Source organism: Ambystoma mexicanum, chromosome 7q (genome assembly GCF_040938575.1).
Source record: "Ambystoma mexicanum isolate Mex_15411 chromosome 7q, UKY_AmexF1_1, whole genome shotgun sequence".
Taxonomy (NCBI): Eukaryota; Metazoa; Chordata; class Amphibia; order Caudata; family Ambystomatidae; genus Ambystoma; species Ambystoma mexicanum.
The window spans coordinates 761,549,242-761,574,341 of NC_090941.1; the positions used below are offsets into that span (position 1 = coordinate 761,549,242).

The 25,100-nt window shown below is 48.9% G+C and overlaps 1 protein-coding gene across 1 annotated transcript in view; it reads left to right on the top strand.

Annotated features, from left to right (window-relative positions):
• Positions 1-25,100, top strand: part of CWF19L2 (CWF19 like cell cycle control factor 2) — a 2,067,169-nt gene that overhangs the window by 1,922,170 nt on the left and 119,899 nt on the right. Inside the window, exon 16 of the mRNA XM_069640682.1 lies at positions 11,226-11,306. Coding sequence (XP_069496783.1) covers positions 11,226-11,306 — 81 coding nt within the window. The remainder of the gene's footprint in view (positions 1-11,225; positions 11,307-25,100) is intronic.

Sequence of the window (25,100 nt, forward strand, 5' to 3'; positions counted from 1 at the left end):
AAACTTATACCACCCGTCCTCCATTAGAGGCAGACTATCCCATTTCGTCAATGAATGGAGGATTGCCACCTCTGATGCCTTGTCCTTACAGGTCCTTCACGAGAGATACTTTCCCCCTTTTGCTATTCGCCCTCCGGACCACCCGTGAACAACCAGTTCCTGCTCTGGTCCCTCTCCTGTTGGGGGAAGTCTGTCAGCTTCTAGCAAAAGGGGCCATAGACCCAGTACCCTACTCAAAACAAGGAAAGGGCTGATATTCAATTTATTTTCTGGTCCCACAAAAGGAGGGGGTCCTTTGTCCGATCCTTGAAGTGGGGCTTTTGAAATTGTACTTGCGCATGAACAAGTTAAAAATGGTCACCCTAGCCCAGATCCTTCAGGCCATAGATTTACAGGATTGGCTGGTCTCCCTGGATCTCCAAGATGCATACTTATGTGCCCATCCATAAGAAACACCGAAAATTCAAGGTGGGTTAATTACCATTACAAATCCAAGTTCCTACTATGCAGCCTTTCTTTTTCACCCAGGATCTTCACCAAGCAGCTGGCCGTGGTGGTGGCTTACCTTAGAAGGGAGGACATTCATGTGTTTCCCTATCTGGATGACTGGCTCATCCAAGCTTGCTCGCAAGACCAGGTGTCGGCATACTTGTACCATGCGTGCATCTTGTTGCACAGCTTTACCCGGAAGTTCAGCAAGTCTCAGTTTCGCCATTGCAGTACCTCCGATTCCTTTGGATGGTCTTGGACACTCACCTGAGCCAGGCCTTCCCACTCAAGGACAGAGTGCTGAAAATCTCCAAGATGGTTTATGTCTTCAAATCACAGTAAAGCTACTTTCCTCAACTTTTTATGATTGCTGGGTCTTGTGGCCTTTTGCATTCTTGTAGTGCCAGATGGCAGTTAGTGCACAAGGTTGCTTCAGTGGCTTCTGAGTTGCCAATGGTCTAATTTTTCATGGTCAACCATAGGATATTCTTCAGGTCTCAGTGAAGGTGTCCAGGGACCTGGAATGATGGTCCCAAAGAGAGAATGTATTGCGTGGGTCATTGTTTCCGAAAACCCTGGCCCCAACTGACACTAATCACGGATGCGTGCCTGAAAGGCTGGGGCGCTCACATCGCTCACATACAAGTCCTGATGGTGTGCAACCTGTGGTCCCCGTCGGAGTGGCAGGAGCACATCACTTGCTGGAGGTGAGGGCAATCAGCCTGTCCCTGGTTGCTCTTCTTGCCTCTATGAAGGGCAAGACGGTATTGGTCCTGACTGACAATACTGTAACCATGCATTACCTCAACAGCAGGAGCTCCTGCAGGGCTCCTTGCCTCTGTGCAGAGAAGCAGTGTGATAGTGGTTCCATGCTCTGTTGAACGTGTGTGACTGCGGACTAGCAACGAAAAGGTACTAGTGGTTGCACTGAGCAGACAGTCATCGGCCTCCTACAAGTGGGAGCTCTGTCGGGTAGTTCTGGAGGACATTTTACTCCCACTGAGTTACTCTCCAGGTGGATGGCTTTGCTTCCAGTGTTATCATATCAGGAAGTGCAGGTGGTTCGCTCCAGGGAATTTCTTTGTTGGAGGACTCTTGGGGGAACCCTTGGCGCTCGAATGGGATTTTGACCTACTTTCTGCATTCCCGCCGATCTCTGTCATTCCGCTAGCTCTCAGGAAGCTACACATGTTCGGCCCTACAATGCTTTTGATCGCTACGGATTGGGTCCGTAGGACGTGGTAACTGGAGTTGCTGGACATGGCCTTCTGCCCTCCATGGCATCTACCGCAGAGTACAGGCCTTCTCTCCCACTCGGAGGGGAGGGTCCTGCAGCTGAACTTCTGCAATCTTAACCTTCCTGCCTGGCTGCTGAAAGGTTGAGGTATAAGGAGTGGGATTTGTCAGAGGACGTTCTGGAAGTGCTCCTCTCTGCTAGGAGGCCCTACACCAAATCCAGGTGGCAAAGGTTTTCTGCTTGGTTACGGGAGAGGGATCCGACCCTTTTACCTGCTCCACTTCCTCTGTGTTGGATTGGCTTCACTCTTTTGTCTGGATGGGCCTACAGATTGGTACAGTGGCGGTTATCTTGCGGACAGTTCCGTCTTCAAGGGGAAACTGTAGAAGGGCTCCTTTTATCTTTTCAATGTTTCATTTTTTTTTTTTTTATATATTTGTTTCTGGCACAGTGCACATTCAACCGTAAATTAAAACAACAACAAAAGTATTCATAAAACATATACATCATATTCATCTATTATAATTTGACTTTAAATGAAATGACAATCTCTTCCAACTAAAAACCATCACAAAATCAACATTTATATCATTACATCATTCATAGATAATATGTACTCTTACGTCCCGTCCCCTTTCCTCCTTACTGCATGGGCATCCCTCCCAAGGGATGGGAGACGGGACCTTTTTCACCAGAAAAAACCTTCTTCCCCTTTAAATTTAGAGGTGCGCAGGGGTGCGGCCATAGGAGCATGCGCTGCCATGACTCCGCCCTCCGGTGCCACACCTCAGTCCCCACTGACGCGTCGACAATAGATTTAACATTGCCTAATGACACCAGTATTATTAGGGGGAGGATGGTGGGACGTATGGAGGGAAGAGGACTAAGGACAAAGAGTACATTAGTCACTACAGTGAATAACTTATAATTACTCTTACGTCCCGTCCCCTTTCCTCCATACTGCATGGGCGATTACAATTGAATGTAGCCACCAAGTGAAGAGGAGAGCAAATAGGTTCCTGAGAATCGCCTGTCCGAAAGCCGCATCAGATCTAGAGCCGGTAATCATTGCAGAAAGCCGAGGGGGTGGCCCAAGTGGCCACCCTGCTTATGACTTGCCAAGGGACATGTTGCTGGAATGCAATGGCCATTGCCTTGGCCCTGACTGCGTGGGCGTGCATGTTGGCCGGAAGCGGCTTGTGCTGGCCCTCGTAAGCTTCTTTGATGGCCGAGACCATCCAGCAAGATATGGAGGCCTTGGATGTCTGATATCCTGGTCTTGAGCCTCCGAAAGTGACAAACAGGGCGTCCAATTTGCAGAAGCCCTTGGTCCTGGCCCACGCTGTCAGGGCCAAGGCAGCGGCCATCGCATCCCTGCGCCATGTCTGTTGGCAACTCATAAGCAGGGTGGCCACTTGGGCCACCCCCTCGGCTTTCTGCAAGCATTACTGTTCGGATGCCGGCTCTAGGTCTGATGCAGCTTTCGGACAGGTGGTTCTCAAGAACCTATTTGCTTAAGGAGGGTCTTCTCTCCACCCGGGGGCTTCATTCAGTTGTAATCGCCCATGCAGTATGGAGGAAAGGGGACGGGACGTAAGAGTAATTATAAGTTACTCACCATAGTGACTAACCTACTCTTAGTCTATGGTCCCCTTTCCTCCATACGTCCCACCATCCTCCCCCCTAATAATACTGGTGTCATTAGGCAATGTTAAATCTATTGTTGACGCGTCAATGGCGACTGAGGTGTGGCGCCGGATGGCGGAGTCAGGGTAGCACACGCTCCCAGGGCTACACCCCCTCGCGCCTCTAAATTTAAAGGGGAATAAGGTTTTTTCTGGTGAAAAAGGTTCCGTCTCCCGTCCCTTGGAAGGGATGCCCATGCAGTATGGAGGAAAGGGGACTAAGGACTAAGAGTACGTTAGTCACTACAGTGAGTAACTTATAATTTATCTCACACCAGTTTCTTTTTTCGGCATGGGGTTTACATTTAGTGTGGACATTTTTAATGGGCACTCAGTTTGAGCCCTTTCATTCTTGTTCTTTAGGACTGCTGAACTTTAAGGGATTTCCACTAGACTGGTGAGTGAGCTGCAGGCTCTCTCTGTTAATCCTCCCTACTTGCTTTTCTCCAAGTAAAAGATGACGTTGAGTTAGACCCTCCTTCCTTGCGAAGGTCGTCTGTGATTTCCATCTCAATTAAAAGAATCATCTACCTGTCTTCTTTCCTCCACCTCATCTGTCCAAAGCAGAGGAGCATTTCCATAGGCTGTATCCGGTGCAGGCCCTCAAGTTCTATGTCTCTCGGACACGGGAGAACAGGACTGATGACCAACTTTTCATTGGTTATGCAGGTACCTGTGCTGGCAGGGCTGTTAACAGACTGCCTTGATGGATTATTCTCTGCATCTCGAAATGCTATGATCTGACTAGCAGGGTGGTCCCTGAGGGTCTCAGGGCTCTCTACACCAGAGGGTTGGCCGCCACCTCGGCTCTGCAATGCGGAGAGCCTGTTCTGGATATTTGCCAAGGAGCTACATAGACTTCTTTGCACATGTTTGCTAAGCATTACTACTTCGATTTTATGTCCGGTCAGGATGCTCGTTTTGGCACAGCTTCCCTTCAAAGTTTTCTGGCTTACCTGGTGTCCTTGTTACCCTCCCTCCTACAGGTCGTTGTACTGCTTTGGGAGCCTATTATAGATGAGGAAGGAGACCATCAGAAGAACAAATCAATTGCCTCTAGGCAATGTTTTTTCTGATGGATGTTCCTCCCACGGATCCCTCATCGCCCTCCCTACCTGCCCCTCTTGGGGTAGCTAGTACACCTCAGTTCTGTGGTCCTTCAGCATCAGAGTGCTAGGAAAAAGAGTTGAACTGAGGTCACAGGACTAAGTCATATTTTGTTCTTCCTCCTCGAAGAAGAAAAGTCACTGCTGCAGGAACAAGCAATGCAGGTACCTTTTTCCACCCAATCCTCCACACCAGAGGAATTGAGGCCTTTCCCTCAAGATGTTTGACATCTTCCCCAGGGCCCCTGCGCCATCTGGGTCTACATCACTCGGACAAGCTGACAGACTCCACAAAAGCCTGCAATCGTTTATCTTTGGGCTTGGCCATAGCTTCAATGGGCGAAGACCCATCTCTGTTCTGCACCATCCATCTTTGGACATCTGTCTTCCGGCTTCAGCTCGCTCCCTCTGCCGGGATTCCTTTGGAGTACGCCAGCTCCCTAAGAGCACATTTATGCTTTGATTAGAAGACATTTATGAGGAGGGGGATCCCATCCCCTTTGGGCTTGAACCCTTATGCCTCAGGGAGGTCAGGGACTTCCCTGAGGAATTTTATGGGGATGAAGGCGACTTTCTGAATTTTAAAGTGGACTTGCAAGAAGCAAGTGGGCAGGGCACTTCTCCTGAGTTTGATATGCTCTCTGCTCCGACCCCATGGAAACCTCAGGCTTCATTTCAATGCCTGATGATGAAGGTAGTCAAAACCTTCGAATGATCAGCCCCTCCAAGACACCGGGGGAAGTTTAATTTAACTGACATTCTTGATGAAGGTCTGCAGAGGGGAGACTCTTCTGCTGAGTCCCTCCAGAAACTGCAGTCCTCAAAGGTGACTGCCAAGTCAATCTCCCTCCGTCAAATCTCCATCATGCCCCCTCGGCCCCATTGCAAAGCCCTTGTGAAACAGACTTACATCACTCCTCCCCTGTGGGAGGCAGAATTTCTCAGTTAAGTAAGGAGTAGGATCTTACTGCATCGATGCCTGGGCCTTACAGGTTGTTCACCAGAGATGCTGTTTCCCCTTTTCTCAACGCCCTCCAAAACCTTTCTATATAGGGCACCATATACCCACTGCCCAGCTCAGAATGAGGCAAGGGCTGGTATTCAACCTATTTTGTGGTGCTAAAGAAGAATGGGGCTTACGTCTCATAGTAGACCTGTGGTTCTTGAACCTGTATATGCGCATGGACAAGTTTAGGATGGTTACTCTAGCTGAAACACTTCAAGCCCTTGACCTGCAGGACTGGCTGGTTTCGCTGGATCTTCACACTGCCTACTTGCATGCGCCTACCCAACGAAAGTACAGGAAGTACCTGAGGTTCGCAGTGGGACATTGCCACTATTGAGTCAAAGTCCTGTCATTCAGTCCATCTTCGGCACTGAAACTCTTCACAAAGTTGCAGGCAGTGGTCTTGCCTCAGAAGGCATTCACATCTTTCCCTATCTGGACGCCTGGCTTGTCCAAGCTCGCTCCCCAAGTCAAGAGTCTGCAAACATGTTGCGCAGATTGGGCTTCTCCAGGAACTTCAAGAAGTGTCAGGTTTCAGTCTTGGCTACTCGCCTAGGCAGCGCTTTCCAGCCCAGTAAACAAAAAGGGAACATTTCCAAAATGGTTCATGTCCTCCATTAGCAGGAGAGCGGTCTGGCCTCATCCTTCCTGCACTTGCTGGGCCTTATGACCTCCTACATTCTTGTGGTATCAGAGGCCTGGCTATGCATGAGGTCACCAGAGTGACTTCTAAATTGGCACTGGTCTCAGTTTCAGGGACTTCAGATCTTCTCGATGAAATTATCCAGCGATCTGGAATGGTGGTCCGAGAGAGACAATCAGCTGAAAGAGGCATTGCTTCAACAAACCTGGACCAAACTGATGCTAGTTACGGATACGTCCTTGAAAGGCCGGGCCATTCACCTGCAATAACCGTTGTTGAGCGACCTGTGGTCTCTGTCAGAATTCTGAGAACAAGTACATTTGCAAGAATTGCGTGATCGGCTAGCCCTGGTCGCCTTTCTTCCTTTGGTACAGGGCAAGACTCTGTTGGTCCTGCTGGACAACACAGTAGCCCTGCACTAACTAAACAAACTGGGTGGTGTGGGATTCTTGTCTCTGTGCAGCGAAGCAATGTGACTGTGGTTCTGGGCACTGGAGAACAGCATGTCTCTGATGGCAGCTCAGCTGGTCGTGATATAGAACGTCATTGTGAATGCTTTGAGCAGACAGAACTTGGCCTCCCTTGAGTGGGAACTGTGATGCATCCTGCTGAGTCCTCACAAAATCTCAGCCGACAGTTTCCCATGTGGAACATGAGGGAGGATCGCATGGGAGGAGATAGCTGTCAGGGGGAAGTGGTTAATCTGTTAGGAGGGACGCAGTATTCATCCTCTTCTAAGGATGAGATTTCCATAATGCCTAAATATCTAATGACATGTTGTCACTGTACGGCTTCCTCTCCCAGAATTACCCAAAGTACCAAATATGAAGACCCTTTTAACAAGCATGAAAATGTACACTCCAAGATCAGGATGTTAATATTGCATCTTCGCGATGTTATGATTCTGCCCTGTATCAAGGTCCTAAATCTAAAGGAAAAACACCAACTCATTTAATAACCTCCCCTAAATCTGAAAACTCGTATTGGGTTAACTAAGAATAAAACAAATAAGTACATTATGTGCTTCAGGTCCCATGACGCCCTTAGTACTGAGATGAGCAAGAGGGGCTCAGAGTTAAGGAAGTGTTATGATCGGTCTTATTCCTTTAATGTAAAGCACCTGAGCGGGACCTTTAAAAACATAAAGGCCTTCCAGGTGCGAGAGCACAGAACAGCAGGGAGAAGCAGAAGCTAATGGCGTTGTGGCAGCAGCTGAATGTTGTGTAGGAGATGTTGCAGAGGTCGGGACAATGGGACCATGCAGAGGAGACACAGCGGGAAGCGATGCTGTAGTAAGCCACGCCGTGCGGGAGATGAGCTCCTGACACACCATGAACTTCTCCGGTATTGCATTTACACAGGAGAGTGTGCAGAGTTGCGAGAGCTACATTGAAGGTTGGCACGCACCGCGGCAGACCCAGAGGAGCTGTCAGAAGCTGAAGAGAGCAGCAGCAACATTGAGGAGTCAGAAGTAGATGCCAAGGCATACCAGTGAGCTGGCCTGAAGCAGGTGACCCCAGGGCGCTCCGAAGGAGACCGCTAGGTGCTAACTATTTTGAATACCGAACAGTTGAATTATAGCGAACTGGGCGCAACTCTCCTAATGTGGGATTTCAAATAGGTGTAACCCACATTGCCAAAGCCAAAGAAGACTGATAATTAGACAAATTGGACACAACTCTCCTAACAAGGGATTCCAAATAGGGGAGCATTGCCAAAGTCAGAGAATAATATACAGACAAATTGTGCGCAACTCTCCTAAACAGGGATACCAATTAGGAGATTATTGTAACCTGCATTGTCAAGTCGGCAGAAAAGTGATAGCAAGGCAAATTGGATACAACTCTCCCAGAAAGAGATGTCAAGTGGGAGACCATTGTTATCCGCATTGCCAGCAACCAAGAGGTTGTACCACCAGAAAACTAAGGCTGCTGGAGCAAAGCCCTACTTCTATGAGACACCAAATGGGTGAGAACTGTAACCTGCATTGCCAAAAGACAAGCAAGATAACAAGTCTCCTTTGGTGAAATATCAGTTTTGGAAAAGATGTAACCCTTTTTGATGAGACTCAAAGGAATATCAAGAGAAGCAGTTGTTGGTTCAAATCTCCTAATTTCTGGTACTAGTTTGTAGAGCTTGGAACACGCATTACCACAGACTACAAATTCTAGTTGTAGTAGTTTTATCCTATCAGTAGAGTAAACCAGGAAGATGATGATTGTAATTACTGTGGTTGTGGTTAAAAGGTTGTGGTGGAAAAGAAATGTTGACTCATTCACCTTGTCTTGATAAACATTTGCATTTCAGAAAGTGTTTGTTGAAACCATCCTGACTAAAGTGTTTCTTTTGAAGACAAAGTATGAGGTACTAGCAATTGCTTGGCCTTTTGAGAAAAGAAGACTTGCATTTGATTTGTGAATTTATGTTTGGAGGAGAAGACTTTTGTTATACCAAGCAGGAAGTATTTGGAAGGAAAAGACTTTTGTTTTTCCAAGCAGGAGGCTATGGAAACATTAACAATTGCTTCGATTTGTGAGTAAGCCTTTGGAAGAGAGATAATCACTTTGCCAAGTGAAAGGATGCATTGCATGAAAAAGGCTTTGTATGCGACATTGAATGGAACTTTATTATTGCACAGAACCTTCTTGAAACTAAACTTTGTTCCAGATATTCCTAAATTGATCCAGGGGAAGGGAACCCAACCCTGGTCACAAAGATTACTGTTTACACATTTTGAGTTAAAACTAATATATTATTTTGTGGGCCTGGTGTCTGTTAGTGTGAGGGTCAGATACATTTTGGACACTAGGCAATTTTTCTTTAGCCTTAGGGACTTCCTTGTTAGGTTAGGGAAAGATAGGTGTTTGTCTCACTCCTTTTTATTTAATAGAAATTGCAGCTTGTGAGAAAACTATACCTGGGTGCCAGCTCACGTTTCTAATCCTCATAGAACTCTTGACAAGCAGTTCTGGAGGAGATTTTCACCTGGCCAAGACTCCTCAGGTGAACCTCTTTTCTTCCGGTGTGAACAGGAAGGGAAGGTGGTTCTGCTGTAGGGAAATTTCTCAACGGACCTCTAGGATTGCACTGACAGTCGAGTTGAATTTTAACCTACTTTAAAAGTTCCCACCGTTCCCTGTATTACCGTTCGTTCTCAGGAGACTGTGCCTGTTCTGGTCCACAAGGATCTTGATCGGTCTGGACTAGAAACAGAAAGCTTGGTATCCAGAGTTGCTGGACATGTCCATCTGCCATCGCTTGTGCCTTCCACAGAGAGCATATCTACTTTCCCAATCTGAAGGATGAGTCTTCCATTCTAATCTCACCAGCCTCAACCTTCATGCCCGACTGCTGAAAGGTTGAGGCATGAGGAGTGGGATTTGTCGAATGATGTCCTGAATGTTCTCCTCTCTGCTATGAGGCCTGCCACCAAATCCATGTATGCCTGCTTGTGGCGTGAATGTTAAGTTTGGTTTTGGGAGATGGACCTGGACCCTTTTACCTGTTCTACTTCCTCAGTTCTGGATTATCTGTTTTCTTTGGGCTGGACTGGTCTGCAGATTGGCACTGTGAAGGGATTTCATGCCGGCATTACGGTTTTGGGGAGAACCCTGTTGCACGGCTTGTTTTTCATGATTACTTAGTCATGCAATTTTTGCAGGAATTGTTTAATCAGTTTCCCCCCACACCAGTTTATTCTTCCGGCTTGTGACTTAAAATCAGTGGTAACATTTCTTACGGGTGCTCTGTTTGAGCCCCTGCTTTCTTATTCTTTGAGATTACTTGGCCTTAAGGTAATTTTCCTGGTCGCCATCACTTCCGCTAGGCAGGTGAGTGAACTCTAGGCGTTGTCAGTTAACCTTTCCTATTTGGTATTCTCCAAAGAGAAGGTGACATTGAGAGTAAGGCCTTACTTCCTCCTGAAAGTGGTCTTTGATTTTCATCTTGCTCAAAAGAGCCATCTTCCTGTCTTTTTTTCTTCCGCCTCATCCTTCTAGAGCAGAGGAATGATTCCATCGAAAGGACCCGGTGCAGTCCCTCAGCTACTAGATCTCTCGGACGAGTGAGACCAGGAAAGATAGACAGCTTTCCATTGGTTATTCTGGTGGCAGTGTTGTGACCAAGCAGACCCTGTCTAGGTGGATCATCCTCTGCATCTCAGAATGTTATGATCTCGCTGGTAAGGATGTGCTTGAAGGTCTCAGGGCTCATTCCACCTCAGCAACATGGAGTCCCAGTTTTGAACATTTGCCAGGCTATGTCGGCTTCTCTGCACACGTTTGCAAAGCATTACTGCTTGGACTCTCAGTCCGAAGAGGATACTCTTTTTGGTAGAGCGTTCCTTCAGAGTTTCCTGGTTTACTTGTTCTTGCTCTCCTTCCTCCTCTAGATCAAATTACTGCTATAGGAGTCTATCGTAGATGAGGAATATGTTAGAGGAAGGAATCCATTAGAAAGAACGTTCATAAGAGGTAAGTAATTTGTTCCTTGTGTAAATTAAATTAACAGAAATGGGAAACGAATCATAACAAGAATTGATACTTGTGTCTCACTAATGGTTTAAAATTAATGGGGGGGGGTCTTCCCCATTTTCCTTGTCCGGTAATGACTGTATCCTGCTGTCAGATTCAAGACTAATGTTTTGAAATTAGTTTGAGGGAGCAATACTGCGTAAATCATCAAGACTGACTTCAGCAGTCAATGTTAAGTGCTTGCAAAATTAATTGTATGTAATCAGTTCATAATTCATCTTATCTTACTATATATTAAAAGCCAGATATATATGCAGTAGAGGCTGACATTACACACAGAATGCCCCGCTAGAGGGAGCTGTTGCCTTATGATATACAGTGGTCCAATTCACATAGCTTTGCCTGTTGTCACCACTAGAGGGAGCTCTAGGCTTAGGATCTATAGTGGTCCTACTATGTTACTAAATACATGCACTTTGGGCCTTGTACACTAGTATGACAATCACTGTTTTGTGTGCCTGACGTTTTTCACAATTTTCTTTGTACTTAATGGCTTGTTTTGTCCAATTTAAACTTGATTTTCATAGAAAGCTATTATGGAATCTGATGAGGAGTGGTCCATGAACAAAAAATTGATTGACCTATCATCAAGGGACGTACGAAAGTCTGTAAGTAAATAGGGACCTCTTCAAAATTGAGTTATTTATAAATGTAATATAATTATTTATACATTTTCAGTACCTATGTTGTGATGAATCTATTTATTTACCTATGCCTACATGATTAAGTATTTGTGTAAAGGCATAGCGGGGACCCACGCAGCACCCACAGTGTGGGGGACCACGCTGCGACATGTCCTGGCGGCTGTGGGGGGGGGGAGAAAAGAAGAGAGACTGTTTTCAAGCTTCCGTCTGAAGTCAGAGTGGATGCACTCTGACTTCAGAAAACATTTTTCTCGTTTCAGCACGGGATTGAGGCATCCCATATTCTAAGAGAGAGAGAGAGAGAGAGAGAGAGAGACTCTGCTTGTTTATGATGTATGTTAGTATGCGTCTGTGCATATAATGGTGTGTTATTTATTTTGTTTATTTATATAGCGCTCCGGACCCGGGAGTAAAAGGGCACTAGTACAAGTTACAAGGCACAGTACATGAAAGTTAGCAGAAATACGGGGTTATATACATGGGTTATATACAGCAGGTACATGCAATGACGGTACAGAACATCCAGAAGTGACATAAGTGCAAAGTACAAAATATGCAGAATATAACTAGGTCTGGTTTGTAGGTAGACTTTTGGTCAATAGCCAACCAATGGCAAGTTTCCTGAAAGACTGGCAGGATTTGGCCGACTTAATGTTCAATGGCAAGGAGTTCCAAAGTTGGGAGGCGAGGACAGTGAAGCTCGAGCCCCCGGCTCTTTTGGAGGTGAATCTGGGCAACGTGAGACATGAAGTGTTGGATGATTATGTAATGTGTTTGGGAATGAGTGAGTTTATGATGTATGGGTAGCTGGGTGTGCATGTGAACAAGCAAGTAAATGTGCGAGTGAAGGTTGTGTGACTGGGTGTATTTGTGCTGGACCAGTTGCATAGGAGCTGATTTTTGTGGGTGGGGAAAGGGGGCATGGATGGGGATGCGCAACCACTACTACGGCATTTCTAATAGGCATCTATCCATGATAAAGCAAGCATGAAATGTGTTATTACGTGGCTAGACTGGCATTTTAATGCATTCAGTCTAGCCATTTCTTACTGTGGCATGGCATTTCATTCTGGGTATCTATTATAAAGTAAGCATAAGTGCACATATGCACATGCTGCAAAAATGATTTCGAGGGGATTGGGTCCTCCGACGTATTCCATATCTATGACATGTAATCACCACAGCTGTGCTGCTTCGGAAACTTTTTTCGGCGTCCTGCGTCGATGCGCCGTCGTCGAGGACCTCCTCCGACGTCATCTGATGTGATAAGTAGGACGCACGATGCCCGTAGCCTCAGTTCTGTTTTTTCCGCTAACGTGTTGCTTCGTGAATCTCGGTTAATGCCTCGACTCTTTGGAGTTCTGTTCTTCTCGGTTCTTCGAACCTGTTAGTTTTTGTGAAAATCCTTCGTGTGAAGATGTCTTCTACTTCGTCTTCGACCATGCGTCCGGGCTTCAAGAAGTGCGGGGAGTGTGGGTCCAAGATGTCGGTGACGGACTCGCACGACACCTGCCTCTGGTGCCTTGGGGAGGCCCACGACACGGATGACTGTATCGACTGCCAGTCGCTCACGTCCAAAGCCTTACGTGAACGTAAGAAGAAGTTTGTCGGTAGGTCGGGTGTCCAAGCCCCGGAAGTCGAAGTCTGCGGGGCTTTCGACAGATGATTCGAGAGGAGACTCTCCGCGTCATCGTCGGAAGTCTCGTGGGTCTCCTTCCAGGAGTCGGTCTCGCCACTCCTCAGCCTCTTCGAGGCATTCTCGGAAGCGCCGACACCGGTCGTCTTCCAGGTCCTCTTCGGAGGACTCTGCCCGGCACGTCGCTTTCCCCACCAGCCGTGCGACGCCGGAGGAATGGGCTTCCTTCGGGAAGAAAATGCTGGCGATTCTTGAGTCGCAGGGTACTAAGCCGTCCGCGCCCCCAAATGGGGTCAGTCGTAAGAGGTCGAGAGACACCGCTCGCAAGAGTGGTCAGCACGAGTCACGCGAGAGGTCCTGTTCGGACAAGGGGACTCGTTATCGACATACCCGTTCCAGGTCCCGGTCCTCGACGCGTTCGAGACCGTGTGCACCTGTGATGTCTTCGAGGAAGACATCGACGTCTGAGGCGTCGAGGGCGTCGACAGGCTTTCTCGAGGCTCCGTCTCCGAGGAAGTCGTTGAAGCCGTCGACGCTCAGGTCGTCGAAGGACACGCTCGGAGCTCCGGCTTCAAGGACTGTGTCGACGCCGCCGATGCTGGCGGCGCTGCATCTGACGTCGATGCCGATTTACTCGACGCCGATCCTCTCGGCGCCGATGCCTGTTCTCTCGGCGCCGATTCGCTCGACGCCCTCGACGCCTTTCGAAGCCGGGGTGACGGAGGTACCCCGTGGCACGGGGGAACCCCCTAGGAAGGCTCTGGTTAAGAGCAAGCACTCTCGGGTGCCTTCTTTTCGCCACCTGGAATATATTTCAGAGGCGGATGAGGATTCTGATGGCCTGGTTCCTAGTCAGATTCCAGATGAAATTGTCTCGGGCCATAGTCAGTTTGACGATTTGAGGCAGTCACTGCATGATGCCAGTGGACTGGACACCTCTCTGGAGGTGGAGTTTTGTAGGCCTGAGCCTGGCTCTCATGCCGATTCCTCGTACCGACGCCTTATGGCTAGGGTTTCTGAGTACTTGGGATGGTCTGCTCCCCCAGGGGAGTTTGTGCAGGATGATCTCACAGACATCCTTGATGTTGGTCCCCCAACTGACCCGGTACTGCCGTTCCATATGGCTTTACAGAGAAGGGTGGCGGTGGCTTGGACTGCTCCGGAGAGTCTCCCGGCGGTGGGCAGGTCCTTGTCGCGAAAATACCATCCAGCCAGTAGCGACCCCTGCTACTTGACCAGGCACCCCACTCCGGAGAGTTTGGTGGTGCAGGCGGCCACGGCCCCGGCAAAGCAGGCGTCGTACCCTACCATCCCTCCTGATAGGGACAACAAACGTTTTGATGGCTGGGCGAAGAAAGTGTTTTCTTCTGGTGGTATGGCGCTTCAGGCGGCCAACTCCATTTGTGCCTTGTCTCGCTTCACACACACTCTGTGGAACTGTGTTGCGTTAGTGGCTGAACATGTTCCCGAAGGGGACGAACGGGATGGTTTCCTTGCTATGGTCCAGGATGGTAAGGATGCCATGTGTGAGTCCGTTCAGTCGGGTTTGGACTTGGCTGAATGCATCAGCAGGTCCATGGCGGCGAGCACCGTGATACGCAGGTTTGCGTGGTTCCGGAAGTCGGGGTTTGCTCCTGGCTCCTCAACATGCCCTTTGACGGTGAACACCTTTTTGGCAGCAAGGCTGACGAGAGCCTTGAGAGGTTGCAGACCTCAAAAGCTGCAGCAAAGTAGTTGGGCGCTGCAGTTCGCCAACCTCCGCCTTTTCGTCCTAGGGGACAGCAATGGAGGGGTGGTTCCTTTCGCTATTACTCGTCCTTCAGTAAAGCGAGAGGAGCTGGCAGTCAAAGAGGCCAACGCAGGGGTACCAGAGGTGGACGACAGGGTACCCGTGGTGCCAAGGTCGCTCGGGCAGTTGCCTCTTTGCCCTCAGGTAACGCCGCAGCCGCTACCATTCAGTCATGAGGCCATGCCCCATGGTTCGCCGGTTGGGGGAAGGCTGGCGCAGCATATTGTAGAGTGGCGTGCCATTACTTCAGATGTGTGGGTTCTGGAGATCATAACCCACGGCTACTGTCTTCCCTTTCGGCACAGGCCTCGCGACAATCCACCGGGGAACCTCTCTTTGCAGAGTCCGGATCCGCTCCTTGCGCAGGAAATTCAAGCCCTGCTGGAGAAAGGCGCCATAGAACTGGTGCCTGTAGCGGAGAGGAACCAGGAATGGTATTCCCCTTATTTTTTGATTTCGAAGAAAGATGGGGGATTGAGACCCGTCATGGACTTGCGCGGTTTGAACAAACTCCTAAGGAAGGACAAGTTCAAGATGGTTACTCTCTCTCAAGTCCTCCAGGCTCTTCAGCTTCAGGACTGGTTGGTGTCTCTCGACCTCAAGGATGCTTACTTCCATGTGCCGATCCATCCCAAGCACAAGAAGTACCTGAGGTTCGCGGTTGGCGACTCGCACTTTCAGTTTCGGGTCCTGCTGTTCGGATTGACCTCCGCCCCGAGGGTTTTCACCAAGCTCATGGTGGTGGTGGCAGCGCATCTCAGGCAAGGGGGGATTCACGTCTACCCCTACCTGGACGATTGGTTGATCAGGGGGAGCTCTCCCGAGCAAGTCCTGGATCATCTGTCCGTCACCTGCCACTCCCTTCACAGGCTGGGCTTCCCCCTCAATTTAAAGAAGTCCCATTTGACGCCAACACAGTGGCTCCAGTACATCGGAGCAGTGCTCGACACTTCCCTGGGGCAGTGTTTCCCTCCCCAGGTGAGGGCTCTTCACATTCAGCAGATGGTGCACAAGTTTCAGCATGCCCAGACGCTCCCAGCGTTCGAGTTCTTGAGGTTGCTCGGCCTCATGGCATCCTGCATTCTTCTGGTGCCAGAGGCTCGGCTGCGGATGAGATCTTTGCAGTGGGCACTCAAGATGCAATGGTCGCAGTCCTCCGGCAGGATGTCGGACCCGGCTCAGGTGCCGCCCTCGGTCGCCCAGGACCTTCTGTGGTGGGCCGTCGAGGGCAACTTGATGAAGGGGGCTCCATTTTGGCTTCCCTGGCCGGAGATGACGATCGTAACGGATGCATCCCTCACGGGATGGGGAGCTCATGCCAACGGGCTGTCTCCGTCGGAGTCCAGACTCCATATCAATCTGTTGGAGCTGAGGGCCGTCAGGCTAGCCCTGAAGGCTTTTCTGCCGACTGTGCGAGGAAAGAGTGTCCTGATCCTGACGGACAACACAGTGGCCATGCACTACCTCAACAAAAAGGGGGGGCAGGGTCACTTCCTCTGTGCAGGGAGGCGATGCAGCTCGAGTTCTGGACCATCCAGCAGGAATTTTCGATCTCGGCAGTTCATCTGGCCAGAGACGAAAACGTGATGGCGGATGCTCTGAGCAGGCAGAGCACGATCTCTCACGAGTGGGAGTTGGCTCAGGAGATTCTCTTGGAGATCTTCGCCCTTTGGGGGACCCCTCAAGTGGATCTCTTCGCCCCCAGTGTCAACCGGAAGTGCGAAAGGTTCTGCTCGCGGGAATTTCCTCCAAAAGGAGCCTTAGGAGACGCGTTCGTGGTGGAGTGGTCATTCCCGCTGCTTTACGCGTTTCCTCCAGTCCCCGTCATCCCGCAAGTGCTGCAGAGGTTACAGAAGTTCGGTTCCCGGATGATCCTCATTGCTCCGGCGTGGGCTCGGAGGACGTGGTACCCGGACCTTCTCGACTTGTCCATCTGCCCTCCACGTCGTCTTCCCTACCGAGACGATCTGCTCTCACGGGAGGGGGGTCAGGTTCTCCATCCAGAGGTCAGATCCCTCAACCTTCACGCTTGGCTTCTGAAAGGTTGAGGTATAAGGATTGGGACCTCCCTGAAGACGTGTTGGAGGTGTTGCTTTCGGCCCGAAGGCCAGCAACAAAGTCTCTGTACCGTTGCTGTTGGCGTAAGTTCTGCGACTGGTGCAGAGTTCAGAATGTGGATCCTTTTGCATGTGACACCCCCTTGGTTCTGTCCTTTTTACTTTCTTTGGCCCACAGGGGCTTGCAAGTGGGTACCATTAAAGGTAACCTGGCGGCGCTGTCCATCTTTAAGCGCTCGTCTGAAGAGTGTTCTTACTTTAAAATTCCTTTAATTTCACAGTTTCTGAAAGGGCTCACTAATGTGTTCCCTCCGTCACCTTTCCTGGTGCCCGGTTGGGATTTAAACCTTGTTCTTAAGTTTCTTATGGGTGCTCCGTTTGAGCCTTTACATTCTTGCACTTTGAGGCTGTTAACGCTGAAAACTGTGTTTTTAGTTGCGGTTACTTCCGCTCGCAGAGTGAGTGAGTTACAGGCACTTTCAGTTAAGCCACCCTTCACAGTATTTCACAAGGACAGGGTTGTCCTTAGAGTTCGTCCTTCTTTTCTTCCGAAGGTAGTGACGGAATTTCATTTGGCCCAGAAGGTTGTTCTTCCGGCATTCTATCCTCCTCCGCATCCTGGTAAGGAAGAGGAGAGGCTCCAAAGGCTTGATCCTAGGAGAGCTTTAAGCTTTTATGTTTCACGCATGTCCCGGGTCAGAGTGGACGATCAACTCTTTATTGGTTACGCTGGAAAGCGTTTGGGGCAGGCTGTGACGAAACAGACTTTGTCTCGCTGGATTATTTTGGCCATCTCAGAGTGTTACCGCTTGGCGGGTAAGGACCCACTGGCTGGCTTGCGGGCCCATTCTACCAGGGGTATGGCTGCATCTACTGCCCTGCAGAGGGGTGTTCCTATTCGCAACATCTGTGATGCAGCCACCTGGGCTTCAGTACATACATTTGTACGTCACTATTCTCTCGATTCCATCCGAGGACAGGATCTGGCCTTTGGCAAGGCGGTCCTTTGCTGTGCTATTTGATTGGCAATTCTAAATTTTGATTCTAAATTCTTTCCCTCCTCCTTGCTGTGGTACTGCTTTGGGAGTCTGTCATAGATATGGAATACGTCGGAGGACCCAATCCCCTCGAAGAACAAGTTACTTTCTTACCTGGTAACGTTCTTTCGATGGGATGGTCGGACGATGTATTCCATATTGCTCCCTCCCTGCCTTCCCCGCTGCAGAATTTCTTTTGCGATTGCATCTTACGTTCCGCAAGGCTTTGTGTCTGACTGGCTGTTGACTAATGTCACACGTTCTGGGGGAAAAAACTACAACTGAGGCTACGGGCTTCGTGCGTCCTACTTATTACATAGGATGACGTCGGACGTCGGAGGAGGTCCTCGACGACGCCGAAAAAAGTTTCCGAAGCAGCACAGCTGTGGTGATTACATGTCATAGATATGGAATACGTCGTCGGACCATCCCATCGAAAGAACGTTACCAGGTAAGAAAGTAACTTGTTCATTGGTCACATAAAACATTTCAATACTCTGTGGGTATTTTTGGGAAATAGTGCTAAGTTTTGTTCCATTTAGGAGGCCACATGTGTGTTGGCCAAATAAATGAACATTGCTCAACCTACTACAATTCCTAACAAGCATTTGGTTTTTAATCGGCATGGGAAACCCACTTGCCAGGCACTGTCCTAGTGATATTAGTTGGTCATTGATGGTAAGAGGTGTAAGATGGTCCTAGTACCTGGGCATCTAATAGCAGTGCCTGGCAAATGCCTAATACTTAAACACAAGCCACAACTGTTGGCTTTGCCAATGCTCGTTTTGATAGAATGTTCATCTTCAGTTTTTTTTTCCTGCAGTGTTTTTTACCGAAACATTTTTGCTGAAAAAACCTAATAGAAAAATATTGGGGGGTAAGGGGAGGCTGGGTAAGGGCATGTAAGGGGTGGAGGGAGGGGGGTGTTTGGATAGGTGAAGAAATAAAATGGGCGGGGGGGTTGGGGTTGGTGTTGGGGAACCCCACAAATAAAATACACATTTTATGAGGTTTTTTCGGCAAAAACATTTCGGCAGAAAACCTGGCGAAAACAAATATGGGGATGAATGAACATAGAACCCATGTTTTTTTACAAGACTTCAGTGAAGGACACACAGAGTGCTTATAAATTGAGTGGCTTGAGTAGTGCATTTACAACTCCAATTAAGTTAGTTACGGGAGCTATAAATACTTATGGGTCATAATTGATGGAAGTTAAAATGGACTCAACATTGGGATGAGACAAAAAGTAAATTGTCCAAACTATCAGCTCTTTTATTGGGAGAAATTGTGGTTGCTCTGTTAAGACTGTTAATGCTTTTATATACAGCTAGAATTGTCCCAATCGTTATGTATGGTGTTGAAGTATGGGGTCACAATCTGGAATCTGAATTTGAATCCAAAATACTGTGCATTCTCTTCGGTATGCCAAATACGCTATCCATTGAATTCATTAGATTAGAGTTTGAGCTAAAAGGAATTTGAGTAGAGTTCATAGGGAAGGTTGTCATGTGGTAAGAAAGAGTGTTGCACCTTGAAAATGAAACTATTATGGTTGATTATGCCAAAGCATTTGCCAGATTGGACAGACCTGCTCAGATAGGAACGCTAGGTAAAATTATGCTGTTACATCATACATGGCTTGTGGGTTTTGAGCGGAGGTTGAATGGCACACAGCTGAGGGCATGTAAATGCTGGATTAAAGGAAAACTAGTTGATTACAGTTTAGAGAACGATCTAGTATAATTAGCTACAAAAAAAGAAATAGTGGACCCTTTATAGAATATAGAATGGCTAGGGTTGGCATACCAAATTATGTTTTGGCTTATCCACATATTATATGATATTTTATTTGTATCGCGCTCATACACAAGTGTTTCAGAGCGCGACAGGCAAGGGCGAGTAACAAGGGAGGACAAAACAATGACTTACTTACTAGGCCGATTGACATTGAGAACGCGCAAGTGCAGAGGAGAGGGAAGGGGAAAGTGCAAGGGAGAGGGTAGAGTGCAAAGTGCTGAGCAAGGGATAAAAACAACAACTGGTAGTGCAGCCACCAAGGTGGCAAGTGCAAGATTTAAAGTGCAGACAAGGGGTGTCTGATAAGTGCAGGTAAGGGAACTGTAGGGTTGCAGATGCAGACCCAAGTGCAAGGGCTGCCAGGAGGCAGTGGGGGTGTGTGGCTGGGTGGGCAGGGACCTGGCCCTGAAATCGGAGGATAGCCAGGTTGTCAGGTCCCTCTAGTCTTGCGTGGAGGTAGCATGAACACCTTCCTCCCCGTAGGGTCTTTTCACCCAGGAGATGATGACAAAACCACAGTCCACCGCAACCTGTCAGGGGGAGGGGGGGGAAGAGGGTTAGGGTCCACGGATTGGATAGGTAGGGGGAATTAGGATAACCGGATTGAGAATTAGGTTGAGGTTGTGGATGGGATGGGATGGGGAAATGGAGAAGGTATTCTCTGCTGTTTCCTCCTGGGATGTTGTCTCTGCCCATGCACTCATGCAGTCATACATTTATGCACCTTGATTACACCTGGTATGCTGGTTGGCCCAGCCAAATCTGCCTAAACTCTCTAACATAGGATGTACCTGATACAACATTACCTGATGTCATGCATTGCCCCCATGCTGCAGCCTCGTGCACATAAAACTGTTTTGCATGCACAGTACTGGGTATTGCAACATATAACCAGCAGACAACAGTCTTGAAGTAGAATTGCACTTAGCTTCAGTTTGTAGTATTGTGCAGCTCTCCCCCTCGACCTGCCGTCCCAAAGTTCTGAGTCTGCGTTGATACGGAAGCTCCGCTACAAAGAAAAGACACTGTGAGTGTGCGCAGCGGAAGCGAAATCAAACTTGAGCGGCATACCACCTTTACATGCACACATCAACTATAATTGCTTTCTCACGTCTCTAGACCGAGCCGCTGTTCAGTCTATCATGCAGCATTTATTCCTATTCCATGCGGGCTAGAACGTTTCCAGAATCAGCTGGTAGCTAAGCCATGTTCCAGACACCATGTGAGCACCAGAATGGCAATGCATTAAATAAGTGCCTCTCCAAACGCTGCGCTATAAGCGTTCCATCTACTCCCCGCTGCGGAGGTTTCCTGCTAACATAATGTGATTAAAAGAAAGACTCATCTGCTGTGAAGAACGGGTCCTGCAGTGAGTGCGCAGGCGGGGTACGGCCCTGCTGTGAGTAGCCTGCAGGAGCCCCTGGATTCCATGTCTTCTTCCTCCGATGATCATTAGCACAAGCATAGGCTGTCAGGCGTGGTGCGCGCTTGCGCATAGCTTTAGGCGTGGTCCTGGAAGTCCCAGAAGGCTCGTGTTCACCTGGGCATTCTGGGTAGAGTAGTTTCTTGTCCTTTTGTTTGTTCCTGGATGCTTTTCCTCCATGCCAAGCCTCATTTCTGCAAAGTAGACAAAGGAAGCTCCTGAAATACAAATGCTTTATTCTCTCATGTCCTTTCCATGTGCTTTTGCACTGAAGTCCATTGCCCAGAGTCTTGGTACCCTCGTTCCTACTGCTTGCCACCTGTTGGTTCGTGACACAGGTGCACAGTGCCAAAGCAGACAGATCAGCAGGGGAGAGGCAGAGCAAAGGCAGAAGCAAAGAGGAAGGACTTAAGGTGCTTCCGGAACCGGAGATGTTCTCCTCAAGTTTCAGAGTGGCAGGAAAGCTGTTCCAGAGGGAGGCCACAGCCAAGGAAAGAGATCTACCCCCAACTAGTTGCTTGGAGAAGCGACTGACCCTGAGGGAGTTGGAGGTGGAGGAGCGAAGAGCACAAGTGGGAATGTATTTATGGTGGGAGAGTTGAAGGTATTTTGGAACCAGGCCCCAGAAAGCCTTGTGGACAATGCAGAGGGTCTTGAATTTAATCCTTACAGCCACTGGGAGCCAATGAAGAGATTTCAGGGTTGTAGAGATACGATCCCAGGGCTTGAGGCCAAGGACAAGTCTTGCAGTCCTGTTCTGGATGAGTTGCAGAGGGCAGAGAGTAGAAGCAGGCAGATTTAGAAAGGGGCTGTTGCAGTAGTCAAGCCTACAGAGAACCAGAGCTCTAGAGACGGTAAGCTTCTGGGGGAAGGAGAGGAAAGGCAGAATACCTCTGAGGAGGTGGAGTTGGTAGTTTGAATTTTTAGAAACGTCAGAGATGTGAGGAGAAAAGGAGTGTGGAGTCGAAGATGACCCGGAGGTTCTTAGCCTCGTAGGTGGGAGCAGGAAGAGGGCCAAGGGAGGCCGGCCAGAGAGTGACAGGAATGGAGGGAGCAGGTGTGCTGAGGAGGAGAATCTCTGCCCTACTGTCATTAAGGCAGAGGTCTTTGGTGGCACACCACACCTGGATAGCAGATTGACAGTCAGAGATGAGAGAAGCAGAGGAGGTGATGGAGGGAAGCCTGAAAACGAGCTGAGTGTCATCCCATAGCACTGAAAGTTGGAGCAGAGAGCTGCAATGCGGTGGGCGAGGGGTGGCAGGTATTGGTTGAACAGCCAGGGAGAGAGTTTAGACCCCTGAGGAACAACGCAGATAGATAGTGAGATGCAGGAAAGGAAGGAACCAAGTTGGACCTCGATCAGAGAGGAAAGAGGTCAGCTAGGCCAGGGCCTGATCGGTGATACCCAGGTTATCAAAGAGACAATTGAGGAAGATGGCATGGTCGACTGTGTGAAAGGCTGAAGAGAGATCAAGTAGGATGAGGACTGAAGGGAGTCAAGGTTGCAGAGCAGGTCTTCATGGATGTTCAGGAGAGCAGTTTCCGTGCTTCTGGCACCCCTAACACCAGACTGATGGTCATGGAGACAACCAACAGAATCGGTGTGAAGATTAAGCTGGTAGATGGCCATCTTTTACAGGAGTTTGCCCAGGAAAGGAGTGATGGAGTGATGGAGATCGGGCGATAGTTAGCCAGGTATCAGGGGTCAGCTATGGGTTTCTTGTGGAGAGGATGCACAAGATAGTGTTTCAGAGGGGAGGGGAAGGCTCCAGAGGCGAATGATTTAGGGTGTCGGTGGGGTCATTAATGGTTTTTGACGAACAGGGAAGAACCTGTTTTGACAAGACTTTCATAGATCAGACTTCTTGTCGCGGAGAACTGAGGAAAGGAAGAGAAAGAGGGACCGGGGGCGGCTACAGGAGGGCCAGGGTTAGGAGCTAGAGAAGGGGAAGAGGACGACAGGGTGGACACGATGTTTTAGGTTTTTTAGATGAAATAAGAGGCAAGGGCCGTGCAGAGGGGCTGGGAGGCGATAGGAGAGGTAGAGACTGCAGCAGGGTTGGTCAGCTCTTTGCATAATTTAAAGAGTTCTGCTGAGTTCTAATATGCCGCAGAGACGCGGGCTTGATGTGGGCTCTCTTCTTAGTTCGAAGCAGGAGCCGGTATTGCCTTTGGAGCAGACGGCAGGCCTGCTTGTCAGAGGATGTACAAGAAAGCCTGCTATTCCCTCTCAGCCACCCTACAGTCATGTTTAAGGGTAGCTAGGTTAGAGTCGTACCAAGAGTTGCACTTGGCTTTGGGCTTTAAGCAGATCCTCATGACAGGGACAAGAACGCCCAGCGTATCAGATATGGTGGAGTAGAGCATGAAAAGGGCTGTGTTAGGGTGTGAATCAGCCAGTGGAGGGGGGAGGGAGAGAAAGTGGCAGCGAAAGCCTCACCTGACACACGTTTTACGGTTCGGATGAGCGAGAAGGTAGGTGGCAGTGTGGAGTTGGCTTGGCCTGAAGGCTAGTGAGGGAGAGATGGGAGGAAAGGAAGGAGTTGTCACAGTGGAGGGAGATCTTCCACACTTCTCCTCCGACCCACCTTAAGGACTTTGTCTCCAGGATCCTCATCAAGACAAGGTAGGCCCTCTGTTCGGCATGGATCCACAGTGTGGTGACTCCTACCCTGGGGTTCCCACGGATCGGGATTCCTTGGATTCAGGTTCTGGCAGGCCCAAAGCCTCTAAGGCTACCGGCTCCCAAGCCGAGGGGCCCGAGAGCTCTTTTGGGCGGTCGGGGGACAGACCTGAGGCCTTCCAGGCTACTGGCTCCCAAGCTCATGGGCTCAGGGGCCTTACCAGGCTGTCCTCGGAAGGACGATCAGGCTCGCCTTCTTCTACCCCAGGGATGTAAGGAAAGCATGGTATCAAACATTGAAGACAGACACAAGTGATCCCAGTTCAAGGGTGTTTGTTGAGCTTCAATGGGTTGGTTGAAGGCCTATGTAAATCTAAATATGGGCGCAAGCTACGACCCTCAAATAATAATGGAGTCCTATTCGTGTCTGTCAAAATAAAAGGACCTACTAATAAACCTATTGCCAATCCTTACTTCTACATACAAAATGGTCTGGGACAATAGTATATGCAAAAAGAAAAGTGTTGAAGAAATAATGGCAGGGTAGTTGAGCAGTTGGCTTCCCTTCCTCACATTTTCAGCATGGGACAAGGCGGCACTTTCGAGCTTTGCACACACTCTGGCTTCTCTGTCACGAGGATACCGTTCAAGGCAGCGGTATCGGGGCCTTTTGCCAAAGCTTCTTTTCCAATAACAGTCTCTTACTGTAGAGGGCTTGTCGCGACAAATAAGCACCAAAGTTGCTTTCTTATCAGGGTTTTCACATGTTCAAGTTCTCGTTTTCAATATTCATTATAGGTCTCCCTCATTTGGGCTCGGACCATGGATCTCCCTCGTTCAGGCTCGGCTCCCTTTAGCACACTATTCACATTTGGTCTCCCTCGTTCAGGCTCGAACCATGCAATCTCACTTTCTACGTTTTCCTCTTGATATCAAAAATCAAAGACTTTTGATTGTGCAGTGGGTTTTGCTTAAGCGTTGCAGGCCCACTTCGATTCACTTTACACAATGTTATTACTTTCGTTTCTGCCACCTTTTGGCTGGATACCTTAACAGAGACCTTCGATTGAGCACCCACTCGGCGCCGGAACACTCTGTCACTGGTATTGTATCTTTCCTTCTCAAAGTTCAAACATTCATCAGCAATTTAGCTTTACTCACGTCTTTCATCACATGCATTTAACAATGTTCGTTCCTGCGCTCGTTATACAATGTTGCCGCTTGCAACTTTGATGTCAACACAGACCGGTCTTGCATCGGCCTCCCCAACTCGCGTCTCTGTTGATCTCTCTGGCACTACTTCGTTCTTGGAGCCAATGACGATAACACGGCAGCTGCTGCTCCTCCCCGACTTGGCCAGCGACCCGGGAGTGCCTCTGATATCTCTGACACA